The sequence below is a fragment of the Drosophila willistoni genome (genome assembly GCF_018902025.1).
Source record: "Drosophila willistoni isolate 14030-0811.24 chromosome XL unlocalized genomic scaffold, UCI_dwil_1.1 Seg141, whole genome shotgun sequence".
Classification (NCBI taxonomy): domain Eukaryota; kingdom Metazoa; phylum Arthropoda; class Insecta; order Diptera; family Drosophilidae; genus Drosophila; species Drosophila willistoni.
In genome coordinates this window covers 13,063,646-13,079,520 of record NW_025814052.1, presented here as the reverse complement: position 1 = coordinate 13,079,520, position 15,875 = coordinate 13,063,646, and the positions used below count along the sequence as shown (strand labels likewise).

General features: G+C 41.1%; 5 protein-coding genes across 10 annotated transcripts; 4 read left to right on the top strand and 1 right to left on the bottom strand.

Moving 5' to 3' along the window:
• Positions 1-97: 97 nt before the first annotated feature.
• Positions 98-772, top strand: LOC6641269. Its single transcript, XM_002064238.4, has one exon. The coding sequence runs from the start codon at positions 224-226 to the stop codon at positions 698-700; it is 477 nt and encodes a 158-aa protein (XP_002064274.1). The 5' UTR covers positions 98-223; the 3' UTR covers positions 701-772.
• A 138-nt stretch (positions 773-910) lies between these two features.
• On the top strand, positions 911-2,215 carry LOC6641268. Its single transcript, XM_002064237.4, has 2 exons — positions 911-1,423; positions 1,495-2,215. The coding sequence occupies exons 1-2, from the start codon at positions 1,092-1,094 to the stop codon at positions 2,066-2,068; spliced, it is 906 nt and encodes a 301-aa protein (XP_002064273.1). The 5' UTR covers positions 911-1,091; the 3' UTR covers positions 2,069-2,215.
• On the bottom strand, positions 2,198-4,019 carry LOC6641267 (mitochondrial ribonuclease P catalytic subunit). The gene is made up of 2 exons (XM_002064236.4): positions 2,685-4,019; positions 2,198-2,620 (listed from the first exon to the last, which is right to left on the bottom strand). Exons 1-2 carry the CDS (start codon positions 3,929-3,931, stop codon positions 2,281-2,283), a joined length of 1,587 nt encoding a protein of 528 aa, XP_002064272.1. The 5' UTR covers positions 3,932-4,019; the 3' UTR covers positions 2,198-2,280.
• A 417-nt stretch (positions 4,020-4,436) lies between these two features.
• On the top strand, positions 4,437-8,029 carry LOC6641224 (protein Tube). 4 transcript variants are annotated; one of them, XM_047011470.1, is made up of 3 exons: positions 4,437-4,683; positions 5,928-6,951; positions 7,022-8,029. In XM_047011470.1, the coding sequence occupies exons 2-3, from the start codon at positions 6,153-6,155 to the stop codon at positions 7,927-7,929; spliced, it is 1,707 nt and encodes a 568-aa protein (XP_046867426.1). In that variant the 5' UTR covers positions 4,437-4,683; positions 5,928-6,152; the 3' UTR covers positions 7,930-8,029. The 4 variants fall into 4 exon arrangements, with proteins under 4 accessions (XP_046867426.1, XP_002064271.1, XP_023030952.1 ...); XM_002064235.4 differs by lacking the exon at positions 4,437-4,683 and adding an exon at positions 4,933-4,967; XM_023175184.2 differs by lacking the exon at positions 4,437-4,683 and adding an exon at positions 5,133-5,190.
• A 1,682-nt stretch (positions 8,030-9,711) lies between these two features.
• On the top strand, positions 9,712-13,397 carry LOC6641223 (alpha-(1,6)-fucosyltransferase). 3 transcript variants are annotated; one of them, XM_047011468.1, is made up of 5 exons: positions 9,712-9,829; positions 10,184-10,809; positions 11,044-11,668; positions 11,733-12,157; positions 12,224-13,397. In XM_047011468.1, the coding sequence occupies exons 2-5, from the start codon at positions 10,565-10,567 to the stop codon at positions 12,861-12,863; spliced, it is 1,935 nt and encodes a 644-aa protein (XP_046867424.1). In that variant the 5' UTR covers positions 9,712-9,829; positions 10,184-10,564; the 3' UTR covers positions 12,864-13,397. The 3 variants fall into 3 exon arrangements, with proteins under 3 accessions (XP_046867424.1, XP_002064270.1, XP_046867423.1); XM_002064234.4 differs by having other exon boundaries at positions 9,712-10,064; XM_047011467.1 differs by having other exon boundaries at positions 9,712-10,069.
• Positions 13,398-15,875: the final 2,478 nt, after the last annotated feature.

The following is a 15,875-nucleotide window of genomic DNA, read 5'->3' as shown; positions in this document are numbered from 1 at the left end:
TGAAATTTAACACTTATCGAGCAAACTGTGATTGTGACTCTTGGGTAATCGATAACACTGTTATCGATATCGCCATATGCGCTTCAGAGAAGAAGAAACAAAAAGACAACAACAAGAAACATTTCACAACACAAAACACAAAACAATTATTTGTCATAGGTTGATAAGTTAGAAACGCGTCAAAACGCAATACAAATTCTTGGCCTTTCTTAGAAAATCAAAAATGTTCTCAATATTTGGTAAACGAAAACCAGCCGAAACACCAACAGAGGAGGCTATACAAGGACCAACAGAGCCACCAAAGGCAAATAGTGGCGATGAATTTGTATTTGTGGAACGCAAATCGGATACGGATCCTCAACCCAATACATCTGCAACAACTGGTGGCGGAATGATGTACCCGCCAATGCCGCCATCGGTCTATGGAGCCAGTGCCTTGCCATACCCACCAACAATAGGAGCAGCGGGATCAAAACAATCACCTACATCAATGGGTGGTGGTAGCAGTGGACCAGTTCATTATCTACAGGATGTACCCTTCGAATTGTCACCCCAATTAGCCAGCAAGGATAGTCTGAATGGCACACAAATGCAGGTGGATAGCATATTGGCTCTATTGACCCGTCAAATATCTGTGGATGAGCTCGCCGAGGAGTATACATTTGCCCTGGAACGATCCGTTCAAAATGATTGTTATTAAGCGAACAAATTAGATTTGACATTATAATTGTTATTAATAGAATTAAATAAAATTTAATTTATGATATGTTAACCAATATTGACTAACAGAAATGAACACAATAACAGCATTCTAGGCATTATTTCTAGTATATACAAAGTGCGTGTTTCAAGGTCATTTAGTTGGCCATGAAATTTTCATATAGAATTGACTCCCAACCTTAGATTCTCCACATTATTCGATATTCAGAAACTGTTCGACGTTCATAAGCTCAACATCCAAAAAATTTCAAGTGCCACAGTTCAGTTAATATACATTTAAAAATATTTAAAAAAAAAACATCTAGACGAAAATTGTTAAGTTATTTTTTTTTTCTTTTGGAACAAATTATAAAAATTCAAAAGCGACAAAAATGGCCAGTTCCAATGTATCCGACTGGGATGAGCCGTTGCCGACATCCACCACGGAGGAGGCCGAAGAGGAGGAAGATCCCGATTATTGCAGTCCAGAGAATCGTAAGCGGAGGAGGGAGGAGAACATGGCCAAGCTGCAATCATACGTAAACCGCATGGCCTATCAGCCGGCCATGCCGCCCAAGGCCAAGCCGTATGATGTGTCCCTGGCCAAGCCCAAGCTGCATACTCTCATGGACAACTACAAGCAATTCAAGAATGTCTACGATCCCAAGTTGCGGGCAAAGCGGATCAAGCGAATGTTGGGCAAATACAATGCCATTACCACCGAGTAAGTTCAAACCAAAGAAGGGGTCAGTGGACAGTCATGGTAAGAGAACTTGTATCCGTTTCCCCTTGTAGACAGCTCGAGCAGATCCTAAAGAGCAACAAGAACAAGGAGCGGCGCAAAGAGGATTTTCTTAAACGCAAACAGGAGCTCTACTACGATATGCTGACTAAACTGGAGCGTCAGTGCCGCACCCAGTACTTAAATGTGCTGATCAAGAAATTTGCAAAATTCATTGCCCATTTGGCAACCACAATGCGGATTCCCCCCCAACTGGTGGATCCCTATGCCCGCATGCAGCGTGGCATATTCTGTAATATACTGCTGGCCATTGGAGTCCAGCCGACATCGCAATCTGCCATCTATTATACCAGCCAGGATGCCATCGAGTATGATGTGTGCCATCGATTGGCTCACGCCTTGCTCAGTTTGATCATTAAGGCCTTGGATTCGGCTGCCACGCGTGATCCGAATGATTTGGTTAAGCCCGCCGACATGGACTTTGAGATGGATAACTATATCAAGGATCGCCTAATGTGCGCAGCCGAGAAGAAAATGATGAACGAGCGACGACGCAAAAGACAGTCAACCACATCGACCATCAATTTCGGGGCATTCGAGAAGTGTTCGCGCCAGGAATGCGATTAGTCTCCCCCTCATTTGGGCGCTTTAGTTAATGTTTAGTTTAATTTTGGTATACATGTGTATGAATGTGTTTGTCTTATCATTCCCCTCCCCCTCCACATTTGAGTGTTAGTCTTCCCAACGGAATAAAACTATTATCATAACTCTTTACTTTCCACAAATCGATTATTGAAGGAAAGCAAGGACACAGCTAGGATCTACCATTTCGGTCTTTATCACGGTTCAAGCTTTAGGCACAGCCATTGCTCTGGTATCTCAAAACTGTCTGGAGGCTTCGGCGTATATGTTTCACAATATGGCACATGCCAGGACATTTCATCCTCCCGCAAATGATGGGCGGTAAGGCGGAACCTAATTGGCTCTTTCACCACAATCTGACCCGTTTGGGTTTGTGCAACAAGCGAGTGTTGATGTTCCTGCTGCCAGCGACGAAAGATTGGCTTTAAATCAGGTCCCAGTAAATGAGCATGCGAGCGCATTAGATCGCGCGAGAAGAAATCCGTATCCTGGCCACTTTTCAATGTGGCATACAGCAGAAAGGGATCGTCATGCGAGCTGAGACACAAAGGGAGGTGGGCAATTAAACGGAAAAATTGGTAACACCATTTTGAGAACTTACAGATTTTGGGCTAAAAACAGACTGGCATTGGCCTGAATGTAGTGCATGGCCGATTTGGACCATTGACGCATATGCTGTCGCCCCAAGACCAGGACACGTTTGCGCCTCTCACGAAAATATCGCACCACATTGGCCACCAATTGGGCCAACTGGGCAGGTGACTTTTTGGTGCCCATCGAATAGGCCACATTGAGGCCATCGATAACACAATCATATGGCAATGTTCTCTCAACATAGGCCTTAAAGCGTTCCACCTCTTCGGGTGTGGATTTCTGAAAGACATCGTGCCGGATGAGAACCTTTTCGAGAAATGATTCTCTTAGCTGCTGAAACTGTTCATCGCTGATGGCCACCGGCTGCAAATGTTGATGGCAATGCAAACACTTGCCCAGCCTATTCACCTGACTGGATTTGCCCCTCGTAAGGCTCTTTAGACGTTCGGCCACTTGAGCACTGACAAGAATTTCATGTTGCTCCAGGAATCGCATCAGACGTAGGAGTTTCTTTTGGCTTGTTCTGTGTTGCAGCAATGACAAATAGACCTCACATTTGGGTAGTTTGTGGGCCAAGGCCATTTCCTCCATTAGCTGCCAACCCAGCTCCTCAGACTTGCGATCCGGAACAGAGAAAGCCTTTGCCGCCAGGGCACTATAAGCCGATGAAGTGGGAGTTTGGGTAGTCAGTTTCATTTGTTCTAGCAGGGGTATACCACGTTGCCAATCATTTGTAGTGGCCACCAGACCGCATATCACGTTCTCACAGGTTGTGGCATCTAAAATCTCATGTTCCTGCTGCAGCGTTTGACAAATATCCAAAATCTCCTTTTGCTCCTCATCACTGAGCGGCGGACGTGCATGATGTGCAGCATTGTAGACTCGCAACAGTCGTCCCAATGTGGCTCTGTTTGGCGTACAGCCCTCACTCTTCAGATGGGCTACGTAACTCTTGGCCAGAAGCAATTGATCTGGACCACTGCATACACCCATAATGACGGCGTCTACATTGTGAGTGGTTATGTGCCTGTAGCCTTCAATTAAAGAGCTTCGCACATTCTGCCACTCAGTGGAGCTTAGCTCGTCCCGCTGCTCAAAATACTTGGCCTTTATTTGCTCCAGCTGATCCGAAGGCGCGACTGCCACTTTGGTGTGTCGCTTGTGCTGGCTGGCCATCAGTCTGTGTGGCTGTGCAACTGTGATGTAGCAGCCAGATAGCTTTCCTAGGCATTGCAAAATACGCAAATTGTACATGGCTTAAAAATTAAATAACTAACAAACGACCGTTAACCAGTTGCTGCCGGCAAGCAGCAACATTAGTGTGACCAGATATCTATGACAAGTGCTGCAAAAACTATCGGCTAATCATATTTTTAGCTCTGTTCTTTTAGAAAAAGTTAGAAATTAGTCTTGCAAAATAAAGTTCGGTTTTATCTATATACATATATCAAAAACATCCAATTAATTCCGCTATTGTATCGATAACAGTAGCTATTATACCATTATAAGACCGTCTGGTTGTTGTCCCTGCTATTATTGTTGCCGCTACTGTTGCTGTTTTCATAGATGCCGCTGTTGGCACAGATGGCGCTGTTTTTTGTTGGCGATGTAGGCGCCATTGTTGCTGATGGCGCTGTTTTCTAAAATCTGCTCGCTCTCCTTATGGCCCTCAAACGCCAAGGTTGCATGTTCGACTCTATCGTCGGAGTTTGACTCTATTGCTCGATTCCGACCATTTCTCACGATTTTTACTCTCTTTTGCATAAACAGCGCTCTTTTGTTGGATGTTGCATCGAGCTGCGACATCGAGTTGCGAACCCCCCAATATTTTTACTAATTTGTTATAAATTAATTGTTCATACATTTCACAGTTAAAAACGTTTTCGCCTCCGCGTTTTTTTCATTATTTGCCGCTAGACATTCAATACAAACGGTCGCGAGAATCGCGATTTTATAGCCACCGCGTGTGAGTGAGAGAGAGAGCGAGCGAACGAGCGTGTTAGCGTGTGAGCAAGCGAGCGAGCGAAAACAGGAAAAATAAGAAAATAGCAAAAATAAAATAATAGTAGAAAACAAATTTAAATTTATAAAGCGAATCTAAAATTTGTATCGTGTTTGTGTTGCTTTTTTTTGTTTTTGTTGTTTCTTCTAGTCTCTCTCTCTCTCTCTCCGCCATTCATCATCATTATTATTATTTTGTAATTTTGATTGTTGTTGGCGGCATTTTTTGTGTTGTTTATTCTTGAATTTCTTTTTCTCCCCCCCCTTCACACACACAATTGTCGTGCAGGTATGTAGGTTTTTAGCATTTTATTTAAAAAAGAAACACAAAAAAGCAATTTTTTCATTTTTCTCTCTTTCTCTCTCTCTCTCTTCTGTCTCGCCATTGTCATTTTATGTGTGTTTGTGTGTGTGTTGTGTGTGGCTTGGTGTGTGTTTGGTGTGGTTGTGGCAGCTGCCATCAAAACTCAACTACAATTTCAAACTCAACTCGACTCGAATTTGAAACTCAAGTTTGTTTTTTTTTCTCTTCTTATTGTTCCGGTTTTGGTTGTTGTTGCGTTTTTTCTTCTTAGTTTTCTAAAAATCCATACGTTACATATGTAGGCTTTATACGATTTTTAAAAATTTTATTTATATATGTATACATATATAAAAAGAAGAAATTTTTTTTTGCCTCGCCGTTTTGTGTGCTGCCATGTGTATGTTTGTGTTGGTGGTGTGTGTGTGTGTCCGCTTGTGACTGTATGTGTATGTGTGTGTGTGTAGCATGCTGTTTCAGTATGTGTGTGCCTCTCTTTAATGTTTATGTGTGAGTGTGTTTGTGTGTAAGCGCTTGGTAGTTGTATTAGTGCGTGCGAAAGACCGACACGGACCAAAAAGAACCCGACTGTGTGTATGACTGTGAACTGGCTGAGAGTACAATTCAAAAAAAAAAAAAAAACGAAAAGAAAAAAAGCTGAAAAAAGAAGCGAAAAAATAGCATAAAATTGCAAAAATCAAATGCGAAATGCGATTATCGAATTGACTAACAGGAACTGACCAGTAGCAGCAGCAAGAACAACAACAACAACCGCAATTGTAGTAACCGTAATTAATCGAAGCCAATCGAAAAAGCAGTGTGTACGTGTGTGTGTGTGTGTTGGTGTGTGTTTGTGTGCATGCATATGTAATCGTAACTGTAAAGCTAATTGTGTGCTCTTCTTCTTATACTTCTTGTTCTTTCTTTTGCTCTTGTTTCCATTTTCAGGCCAAGAGAAATTCACCGGCACCCGCAGAAGCAGCAGGAGCAAAATCAGAAAAGGATTAGTTCGATTTCGATATAAAGTTATATAGCCAAGGCTAAGCAAAGGCCAGGGCAATTGCTGCCCGTCACTCCCATACCATACCAACATCAATACCAATACCAATAGCGTACTAATAATCGTCACCCAACCTCCACGAGATCTACCACTATCATCCCGATTTTGGCAATATGTCCAACGGCAAGGCAACTGTCTCGTTCTTCGAGAATGGCAGCACCACACAATTCGAATACTGTTACAAAATGTATCCTCAGGTCCTTAAACTTAAGGCCGAGAAACGCTGCAAGAAGCCCCAAGAGCTAATACGTTTAGATCATTGGTATCAAAATGATTTACCCGGCCTGATCAAGGCACGGGGGAAGGATGCCCATCTGTTATACGATGAATTGGTCCAGACCATGAAATGGAAACAGTCGCGTGGCAAATTTTATCCGCAACTTTCGTATTTGGTTAAAGTAAATACACCGCGCGCTGTTGTCCAAGAGACGAAAAAGGCCTTCCGCAAGTTGCCCAATCTGGAGCAGGCCATTACAGCTTTATCCAATCTCAAGGGTGTCGGCACCACAATGGCGTCTGCACTGTTGGCGGCAGCTGCCCCCCATTTGGCACCATTTATGGCCGACGAATGCCTAATGGCCATACCAGAGATCGAGGGCATCGATTATACCACCAAGGAGTACCTCAATTTTGTGCAGCACATCCAGGCCACTGTGGAACGGCTGAATGCCGAGGTTGGCGGCGATACGCCACATTGGTCATCACATCGCGTTGAGTTGGCCTTGTGGGCGCACTATGTGGCCAATGATCTAAGTCCAGAGCTATTGGATGACATGCCGCCGCCTGGCACCGGTGTCAATTCAAATGCCGGAGCAGCAATCAGCACAAATGGCAGCAACAATAAGATCAGCGATGGCGACGATACCAATGATGGTGTAGCCGTTGATCTAGACGACGAAAGTCTAGGAGCAGGTAAAACAAATTGTTGTCTCTGGCAATCTGGTCAGTTCTATATATGTAATTTCTTTCACTATCTCTATAGGTGGTCGCCACACTGCCGCAGAATCGGAAACAGACAACGAGAATACCAATCCGGCCCCCTTGTTGCCCAATATTAACAATTCGGGCGTGGCCAAAATGAATAACACATCAGCAACAACTGCCGTGGGAGCTGCTCTACAGGATGGTGACTCCAACTTTGTGTCGAATGATTCCACCTCACAGGAGCCAATCATTGATGATAATGATGGGACCACACAGACCACGGCCACTACCACATCAACGGAAGATGGCGAACCAACAGCCATTGGCATTGGTGGCAATGATGGCACGCCGCTGGCATCCGATTCGGAAAGCAATCTCGAGGCACCACTGAAGAGCAACAATCGCTTGCAGTCCCAGCAGACAGCCGCCGCAGCAGCGGCAGCAGTCGCCACACACAACAACAACAGCAGCAGCAAACAGCAACCGCAGGTCATCAACAATGGACAAGCAGCAGCAGCAGCACCGCCAGTATCGACACCAGCAGCAGCGGCGGCGGCTTCTTTAACTACTCCTGCTCAGGCACCAAAATCAGCAGCAGCTGCCAATGGTAATGGCAATGGTGTCCTTGGCAATGATGTGGACGATGACGATGATGACGAAGACGATGAGGAGGACGAAGACGATGAAGAAGAGTTGGACGAGGAGGACGAAGACAATGACGATGAGCTAGAGGCTGATGAGAGCAACAGCAGCAGTGGCATTTTGCGCGACAGCAGCAAGCTGCAGCAATTGCAGTCAACAGCGGCAGCAGCAGCTGCTGGTGGAGAAACGGCGCCCGCCATTGGACAGAAGCGAGCAGCCCTGCATTGCGATGGAGGAGCCATCGGTGGTAGTGATGGTAGTGTTGGTGGTGGTGGAGGCGGTGACACCAAGTCGCCGGATCTAAAGAAACTGCGCAGCGAATGAGTTGGAATTGGAATTAAAGATCAGGCAGAAGTATATATCTGGTGGAAAGACATATGTATGTAGTGCAGCAGTCGACAATGGCGTCGACGACGACGACGATGATGATGATGATGATGATGATGATGATGATGATGATGATGATGATGATGATGATGATGATGATGATGATGATGATGATTATAAAAGAGAACAAGAAGTAGATGCTGAAACAGAAGATTAAGCAAAAAGAGAATCAGAAGACGAAGACATAGAGCAAGCAACATTACCTACACTTTACCACAAACAACATTCAAGAAATTTTACTATTAAGCAACTAATTATACATACATATAATATATTATATATATATATATACAACAAAAAACATATAACACATCCCACAACACACACACACCCACACACAAACATACACGCATACACGCAGAACCCATGCAAATGATGAAAAGCTTGGAAAGAGCCCACTCAATCCAATAGATGACTATGTGGATATAATATATAAATACAGTATGCAAAAGGATAATGAAATTAGAATCGATAAACGATTGCAATTTGCAGGTATTTTTCCAATTTTCCCTGTGCATCCTACCCACCCACCACTCCTCATTACAGCAACCTCCTTCCTCCCACGCCCCTTTTCCACCACGTGCCGAGAGTTCAGAATGCAGCGTTAACATTTAAATATGAAACGAGACGCAAATACATAAAAATAGTAACTAAAAAGCAAATGCAAAAACAAAACAAACAAAAAAAAAAAGAAGAAAACAAAACGATATTTTTACACAAGTCAAAATGAACATTTAAATATAAAGAAAATGAAAATTTACAAATGCCGCAGTTGCCCCCACTCTACATACAAAATAATGAAGAAGAAAAACAATGGATGGAGACAAAACAAAAAAAAAAAAAAACAAACAAACAATAATTATAATAAACACAAAATAAAGAAGTAATTTATATAAGTATTTAAATTTAACAATAAATCAAAACTTGTCGCATATAACATATAAAACCGACGCGCGCTCTCTCTCTCTCTCTCTCCCCCCCTCCGCACAAAACCAAACACTCGCACACCCACACACTTACACATACACACACACACAGAACATTGAAAAATCCAAAACTCATTTCAAACACTTAAGCAAATTTTTTTGTGGTCGTAATTATAATAATATAATTTATAATTTATATATGTACAACTACATTTTTTTTTAATGCCTATACATATACTGAATTTTTTCTAATTTATACAATTAATCATTTTTCATTTCAAACGAAAAAAGAATCTTAATTTAAAAAATCACCTTGGCTTAGCTTTTAGATTGATTTTCGTCTGAAGTCAATCTAGTTTCTAGACAAAAAACAAAACCAACAACAAAACACCATCTCAAAATTATAATCATTTTTTATTAAAAAGAGAAAAAATATATAGCATAAGTCAAAAAAAAAAAAAAAAACGAAAAAATAAACAAAATGAAAAAATAAATTGTGAAATATTTGGAGTATGAAAGTCCGTTAGGCAGTGTGACCGTTTACCCCCCCCCCCCCCACTTGGATAAAACCTACTATAATACCGTTCGTTTGACTATAAGTTACAAAGTGGTGCGCATACGGAAATAAAGCGTAACTCTGTATTTCTTTTGTCAGTTTTGTCTGGCCTCAGAAGAATAATTGCCATATATGTAGGTCTAGTTTTTGATATGCCTGAATGGTAATTCGATTTACAGATGGAAAATTCGTATATCGCTTGCATTACTAATTCTCCTGGTGTCATACCAGCGCTAGTGATGGGACTACGAACGATAACAAATAATCGAATAGCTGCAATAATTGAAAAACAAAACAAGAACTAGAACCAGCCTATAAGCCCTTATCGCATAACGAAGGCCCAGTTCGCATTGAAGTAAATTAAAATTGCAATCACATACATATAGACACGCACACGCAATACAAACAAATACATACAGAAATTCGTAAGATATGGAAATGTCCACGTAGCGTAGGATATGTGTGGCATATGTTATTAGCTCCTCTCTAGCCAACAACAACAATAATAACAACATCAACAACAACCATATAGCAACAACAATAACAATTAATGTGGGAAGGCGAAACGAAGAGCCGCAATCTCGAGCCGTGTACCGTAAAATTTTACATTCAATTATATTATACAAATAAATTTACGCCCATTTGGCAATTTTTTTTTTTGTCATTCACAATTTAATTGCTAATTTAGTCGTGAAATGTTCCATTGCAGCCAGCTGCCCACCCGCTCCGCCCCGCACTACTACAACTAAGTGCGTGAGATGATGTGTAGCTGTAAGCCAGCAGCAGGAGCAAAGCCAAAGCTGTGACTATGCAACAACAGGATAACATCAACAACAACAACAACAACAAGAACAGTAGAGGCAAAACAAAAAAAAGATACATTCGTGGCACACTTCAAAATTTAACTTCTGGATAACTAACTAAGCTAAAAACGCAACAATTTTGACCAAAAGGCCGTGAATGAGCGTGTGGAGCGGCAGTGAGCAGTTATCCTTATTGAAATTGAATTGAAAGGGATTACAAATTCGGACTGGGTGGAAGGAGAGGCTGGGTCAGAGGCAGTGGCAGAGGCAGCACCAATTTTTGGGCAATGTTGCTGGTGCGTCAACTGTTTGGCTCATCGGCAAACTCATGGGCGCGAGCTCTTATCATCTTTGTGCTGGCCTGGGTGGTGCTCGTCTATGTGTTTGTTACCAAATTGACAAATTCTCAAAATCAATTGGCCACCAGTGAGAATGAGATAAATGCTCGTCGGATAAATCATGCTCTGCAATTGCTGGAGCATACCAAGCAACGGAATGAGGAACTCAAACAGTTGATAGACGAGTTAATGAGGTAAATAAAAGAACATTACCAACATATGTATATACATACATACATAATACCTCCCATAGAAGGGAAACTCTAGGGATTAGGCACACTCTGAAACACACACTCAAGTAACAAGCCACAATCAGAGGTCTCCCCTTGCCCATACATTCATTCCTTTATTTATATGTTGATTAGGTGTCGCCTCGACTCGGCTTATTGTGCTTATTTCTTTTCTTCTTCTCGTTTCGTTTCTTTCAGCGAACAGCTTGACAAACAAAGCGCCCTGAAATTGGTACAAAGACTGCAAGAGAATGATGCACAAAATCCAAAGCTTAATCCTGGTGAGGGGGAACCATTCGGCATAAATGCGGCCCCGGCGGTTAACCACAATTGGGATGACCTTCAATTAATGGAAGTTGGCGGCGGTGGTGGCGGATCACGAGGGATTGCCAGTGAAGCTAATGTGGGCTCAGCATCTGGTGGTGATGGTAATAGCATTCCCGGTGCCAATGCCGCTGCTGGCATTGAGCCCACATTGGAATACGAGTTCACTCGTCGTCGCATTCAAACGAATATTGCCGAAATTTGGAATTATTTTAGCAGCGAGTTGGGTAAAATACGTAAACAGGTGTCCCAAGGCAGCGGTGCTGCCAATGGTAATGCCGATTTAGAAGAGCAAATCAACCAGGTGCTGGTGCAGGGTGCCGAGCACAAACGCTCACTACTAAGTGATATGGATCGATTACGGCAAACGGATGGCTATGAGGCATGGCGCCACAAGGAGGCCAAAGAGCTAAGCGATCTGGTGCAACGTAGATTGAATTATCTGCAAAATCCCAGTGATTGCCAGAATGCTAGGAAATTGGTGTGCAAGCTAAACAAGGTAAGCAGCACACCACAAATTAATTACATATGATAAAAAACACTGAAATACTCTCTATCCATAGGGCTGTGGCTATGGCTGTCAGCTGCATCATGTGGTCTACTGCTTCATTGTGGCCTATGCTACCGAGAGGACTTTGATTTTGAAATCTCGCGGTTGGCGCTATCACAAAGGCGGCTGGGAGGAGGTTTTTCTACCAGTCTCGAATACCTGTCATGATGCCGGCTCCACCAATGCCTACAATTGGCCCGGCAAGCCGAATACCCAAGTCCTGGTATTGCCCATTATTGATTCGTTGATGCCACGTCCGCCTTATCTTCCACTGGCCGTGCCTGAAGATTTGGCACCGCGTCTAAAGCGTCTACATGGGGATCCCATTGTCTGGTGGGTTGGGCAATTTCTAAAATATTTATTGAGGCCGCAGACACCGACACGGGACTTTCTTACGACTGGTATGCGTAATCTTGGCTGGGAGCATCCGATAGTTGGGTAAGTCAATCGAAAATAATTGAATTCATTTGGAATATAGATGTATATTTCTTTTTTGGGCACTAGGGTACATGTGCGACGCACGGACAAGGTCGGTACCGAGGCCGCATTCCATAGCATCGAGGAGTATATGACGCATGTGGAGGACTATTATCGCACATTGGAGATCAATGGGACTGCTGTAGTGCGGCGCATCTTTCTGGCCTCGGATGACGCCCGTGTGATTGAGGAGGCACGCAAAAAGTATCCACAATATCAAATCGTTGGCGATGCCGAAGTAGCGCGCATGGCAGCCGTATCCACTCGATATACTGATACCGCTCTAAACGGTATCATTCTTGACATTCATTTGCTCTCGCTGTCGGACTATCTGGTCTGCACATTCTCATCGCAAGTATGCCGCGTTGCGTATGAGATTATGCAAACCATGTATCCGGATGCCTCGCATCGTTTTAAATCGCTCGATGACATCTACTATTATGGCGGCCAGAATGCGCACAATCGTCGCGTGGTTATTGCCCACAAGCCGCGCACCCATGAGGATCTTCAACTGAAGGTGGGCGATCTTGTCTCTGTGGCCGGCAATCATTGGGATGGCAATTCCAAGGGCAAGAACACCCGCACCAATCTGGGTGGCTTGTTCCCATCATTTAAGGTGGAAGAGAAGGTCGACACTGCCAAATTGCCGCTGTATAATGAAATCTAAAATCTACAAAATTTCGAATCACATTCGATACAAATTTTTCAATTGCATCTCTTTTATAATGTATGGCGCATGTCTATGTAGGTCCACATAATATGGCATACATTATCTTTTGTCACTTGTCGAACAAACAATAACGAATCTCCATATCTTTAAGCCAATCGATATTACAAATCTCTCGGAAACACACTGACTTCTTTCTCTCTCATCAACGTTCCTGTTGGATTCAATTGTTGCACTCCTAAGAATTCTAATTTTGATACTGATTCTGTTGTTTGCATTTTATACAACTCTTTTAATTTTAATATTTAAGTGGAAAGCCGAAGAAATTATGTTGTCAAAAGGAAAATATATAACTACATATATATATATATAAATTAAACATAGTAATGCAATTATGTAGTAGGTTCAATAAGCGCAATATAGTTTATCCTCTGTAAAATAGACACAAAGAAAAAGCCTACACATAAATCAAATTAATTTTGATCAATCAATAGAGAAAGTAATAATAATTAAATAGAAATGTTTTAAAAAAAATGCACATTGTTTTAATTATTTCAAAGTGACTTATTTATAAGCTCAAATCCATCGGAATCGCTCCCTACCTTATTCTTATTTTGCGTAGCTTCCTGACGGATCGACTTTTCTACGTAGCTCTGAACGACAATGAATCATCCAAACGACCTATACTTGCTGGCGTCCCTCAGGGCTCTGTTTTAGGGCCAATCCTCTTCATACCTAAACCTCCAAACTGTGAGCTATCCATGTTCGCAGATGATACAGCCATCTATTGTGCTAATGCCCAGTATGCTGACATTAAATTTTCTCTTCAAACAGCACTTAACATACTAGAATCTTACTACCACAAATGGAAAATAAAAGTCAATTCAATCAAAACCAACGCTATATTCTTCACCAAAAAAAGAAAACCCTGTTTTCTGCCCAATGACTCCTTAAATATTTGCAACTACCCGATTCAATGGGTAGATTCAGTACGCTACTTGGGAATTACGTTTGATAAAAAGCTCACATTCGAAATCCACATTGGACTTACAATTAACAAAATTAATAAATTAATTTGTCTTCTATACCCAATAATAAACCGAAAGTCTAAGCTATCAACCCACAACAAATTAATCATCTTTAAAAATATTTTCATGCCCATTTTACTGTTTGGTTCTTCCACTTGGGGCACCTGTGCTGCTACGCACATCGGTAAATTGCAGGTGTGCGAAAATAAGCTCCTAAAACTCTTGTTAGACCTACCAATACTTCACCAGAACAGCTAGACTCTACGAATCGACAGGTCTTAAAACTGGCAAACAATAAATAATACTGATTTAGGTGATTTAGTGTCACCTCTCTTAAATAATCTCCATGATTGTTTAAGGGCTTCACCAACATTTCACATTGCAATCGTTGTTAGTTGTAGAACTAAGCCGCTAAATTGAAGTTAGCTTCCTTTAGTATCTGGATCATAGAAATAAGATAGTCTAAGATATCATTAAAGGTTTTTCTTTCCATTTTCCTTTATACAAAACATATCAATTATTGTACAAGCCTTTAGTCGAACAGACATTTGAAAGTCACAGATGAAAAGCCTATGCCTAAAAACACTGTTATCCTTACTTAATCATTAGCTTTAATGAAACATTTATATTACTGGCAATAAAGCACACAATGAATGAATGACAAATTAAGCGATATACACAAAAACTAATTCTTTAAGGATTCCAGTCCCTAGGGATTTCTTGAAAACATTTTCATTTGATCACTGAAACGAATTCTCTGATATTTTCCTGGAAAACAAGAAGATCACTCCGAGGGGCAAATGTTTACCCGAATTGCTAATATTTAGCTTAACATTAATAGCGATCTTTTTTTCAGATCAGGAGGACTTTGAGGATTTAATCAGTGGTATTAATTGCACTGCTTAACTTGTCAATAAAAAACCCGCCCAAAACGAACCTTTTTTAGCTAAGAGTTTGTCATCTGTCCAATAAATTCGAATAGTTTTTCGACTTCCTGACTTATAGTCTCAAAATTCTTTGAAATTTTTGGCAAAAAACAAAAAGTTGTTCTTGAATTCATTAGAAATTCTATAAATAAAAGTTGTTTTTGTATCAGAATCAAAATATAGATAACAAAAAGTTTGTTAATTAGCTTTGTTTCCATCAAAACTATACAAATTTATATTGTTCATTATCGAAAACAGTTTTCAAGTCAAATGAAAACAGGAAATTATTTCAAATGGATGAACTATTCATTTATCAATTCAATAATTGAGGTTTTTTTACTTTACATTTACTTGGATTTCGTTATTTTCAAATTGAATTTTATAATAGAAGTCTATAATTCACCTAATTTCGAAATTGAAACATTATTTACACTTGACAAATGATGAAAGATATATACTGTAAGATATGTGTATATTGTTTGTTCAAATTTGAAATTAGCATTTGTGTGTGTTTTTCTGCTTCTTCTTCTTCTCCCTGAATTTGAGGGTCAAGAACCATATCGAATCGTTTTATGGCCGACGGTGAAAGTTCGATGCGTTTTGCACTGCGATGAGATGATGAGTCAACCAACAGTTTGGAGTAATAACAAATTCACACAAGTCCGTCCACAGGGCACAGGAATTCCAAGACAAACCAAAAAATAAAAAAAATAAAAAAATTCCCAAAAAAAAAACAGAAAATAAACCACAACAACGGGCGCCACCACCAAAAAGTTAAAAAAAAAAAAAACAAAAAATGAGGAACGTGATAAGCTGCCAACAACAATTAAACAGGCAGCAGCAACAACAACAACAACAACAATATTAATAATAATACCAATAATATGTATATATATGTATGTAAATAAATAAATTAAATCCACATACATATAATTAAGTACTCAATGAACCGCAGGGAAGTTGGAGCAACAATAATAAAATCACTGAACAAATTGTTGGGCCAGTTGCGAACTTTGAATACCCTTTAAATGTTGTGCAAATTCATTTGTGGGTAAATG

Coding starts and splice junctions, on each gene's coding strand:
- LOC6641269 (XM_002064238.4), top strand. CDS start 224: ATGTTCTCAATATTTGGTAAACGAAAACCAGCCGAAACACCAACAGAG.
- LOC6641268 (XM_002064237.4), top strand. CDS start 1,092: ATGGCCAGTTCCAATGTATCCGACTGGGATGAGCCGTTGCCGACATCC. Junction 1,424..1,494: donor TACAATGCCATTACCACCGA/GTAAGTTCAAAC, acceptor TTCCCCTTGTAG/ACAGCTCGAGCAGATCCTAA.
- LOC6641267 (XM_002064236.4), bottom strand. CDS start 3,931: ATGTACAATTTGCGTATTTTGCAATGCCTAGGAAAGCTATCTGGCTGC. Junction 2,621..2,684: donor CTGTTTTTAGCCCAAAATCT/GTAAGTTCTCAA, acceptor TTTGTGTCTCAG/CTCGCATGACGATCCCTTTC.
- LOC6641224 (XM_047011470.1), top strand. CDS start 6,153: ATGTCCAACGGCAAGGCAACTGTCTCGTTCTTCGAGAATGGCAGCACC. Junction 6,952..7,021: donor CGACGAAAGTCTAGGAGCAG/GTAAAACAAATT, acceptor CTATCTCTATAG/GTGGTCGCCACACTGCCGCA.
- LOC6641223 (XM_047011468.1), top strand. CDS start 10,565: ATGTTGCTGGTGCGTCAACTGTTTGGCTCATCGGCAAACTCATGGGCG. Junction 10,810..11,043: donor TTGATAGACGAGTTAATGAG/GTAAATAAAAGA, acceptor CGTTTCTTTCAG/CGAACAGCTTGACAAACAAA. Junction 12,158..12,223: donor TGGGAGCATCCGATAGTTGG/GTAAGTCAATCG, acceptor TTTGGGCACTAG/GGTACATGTGCGACGCACGG.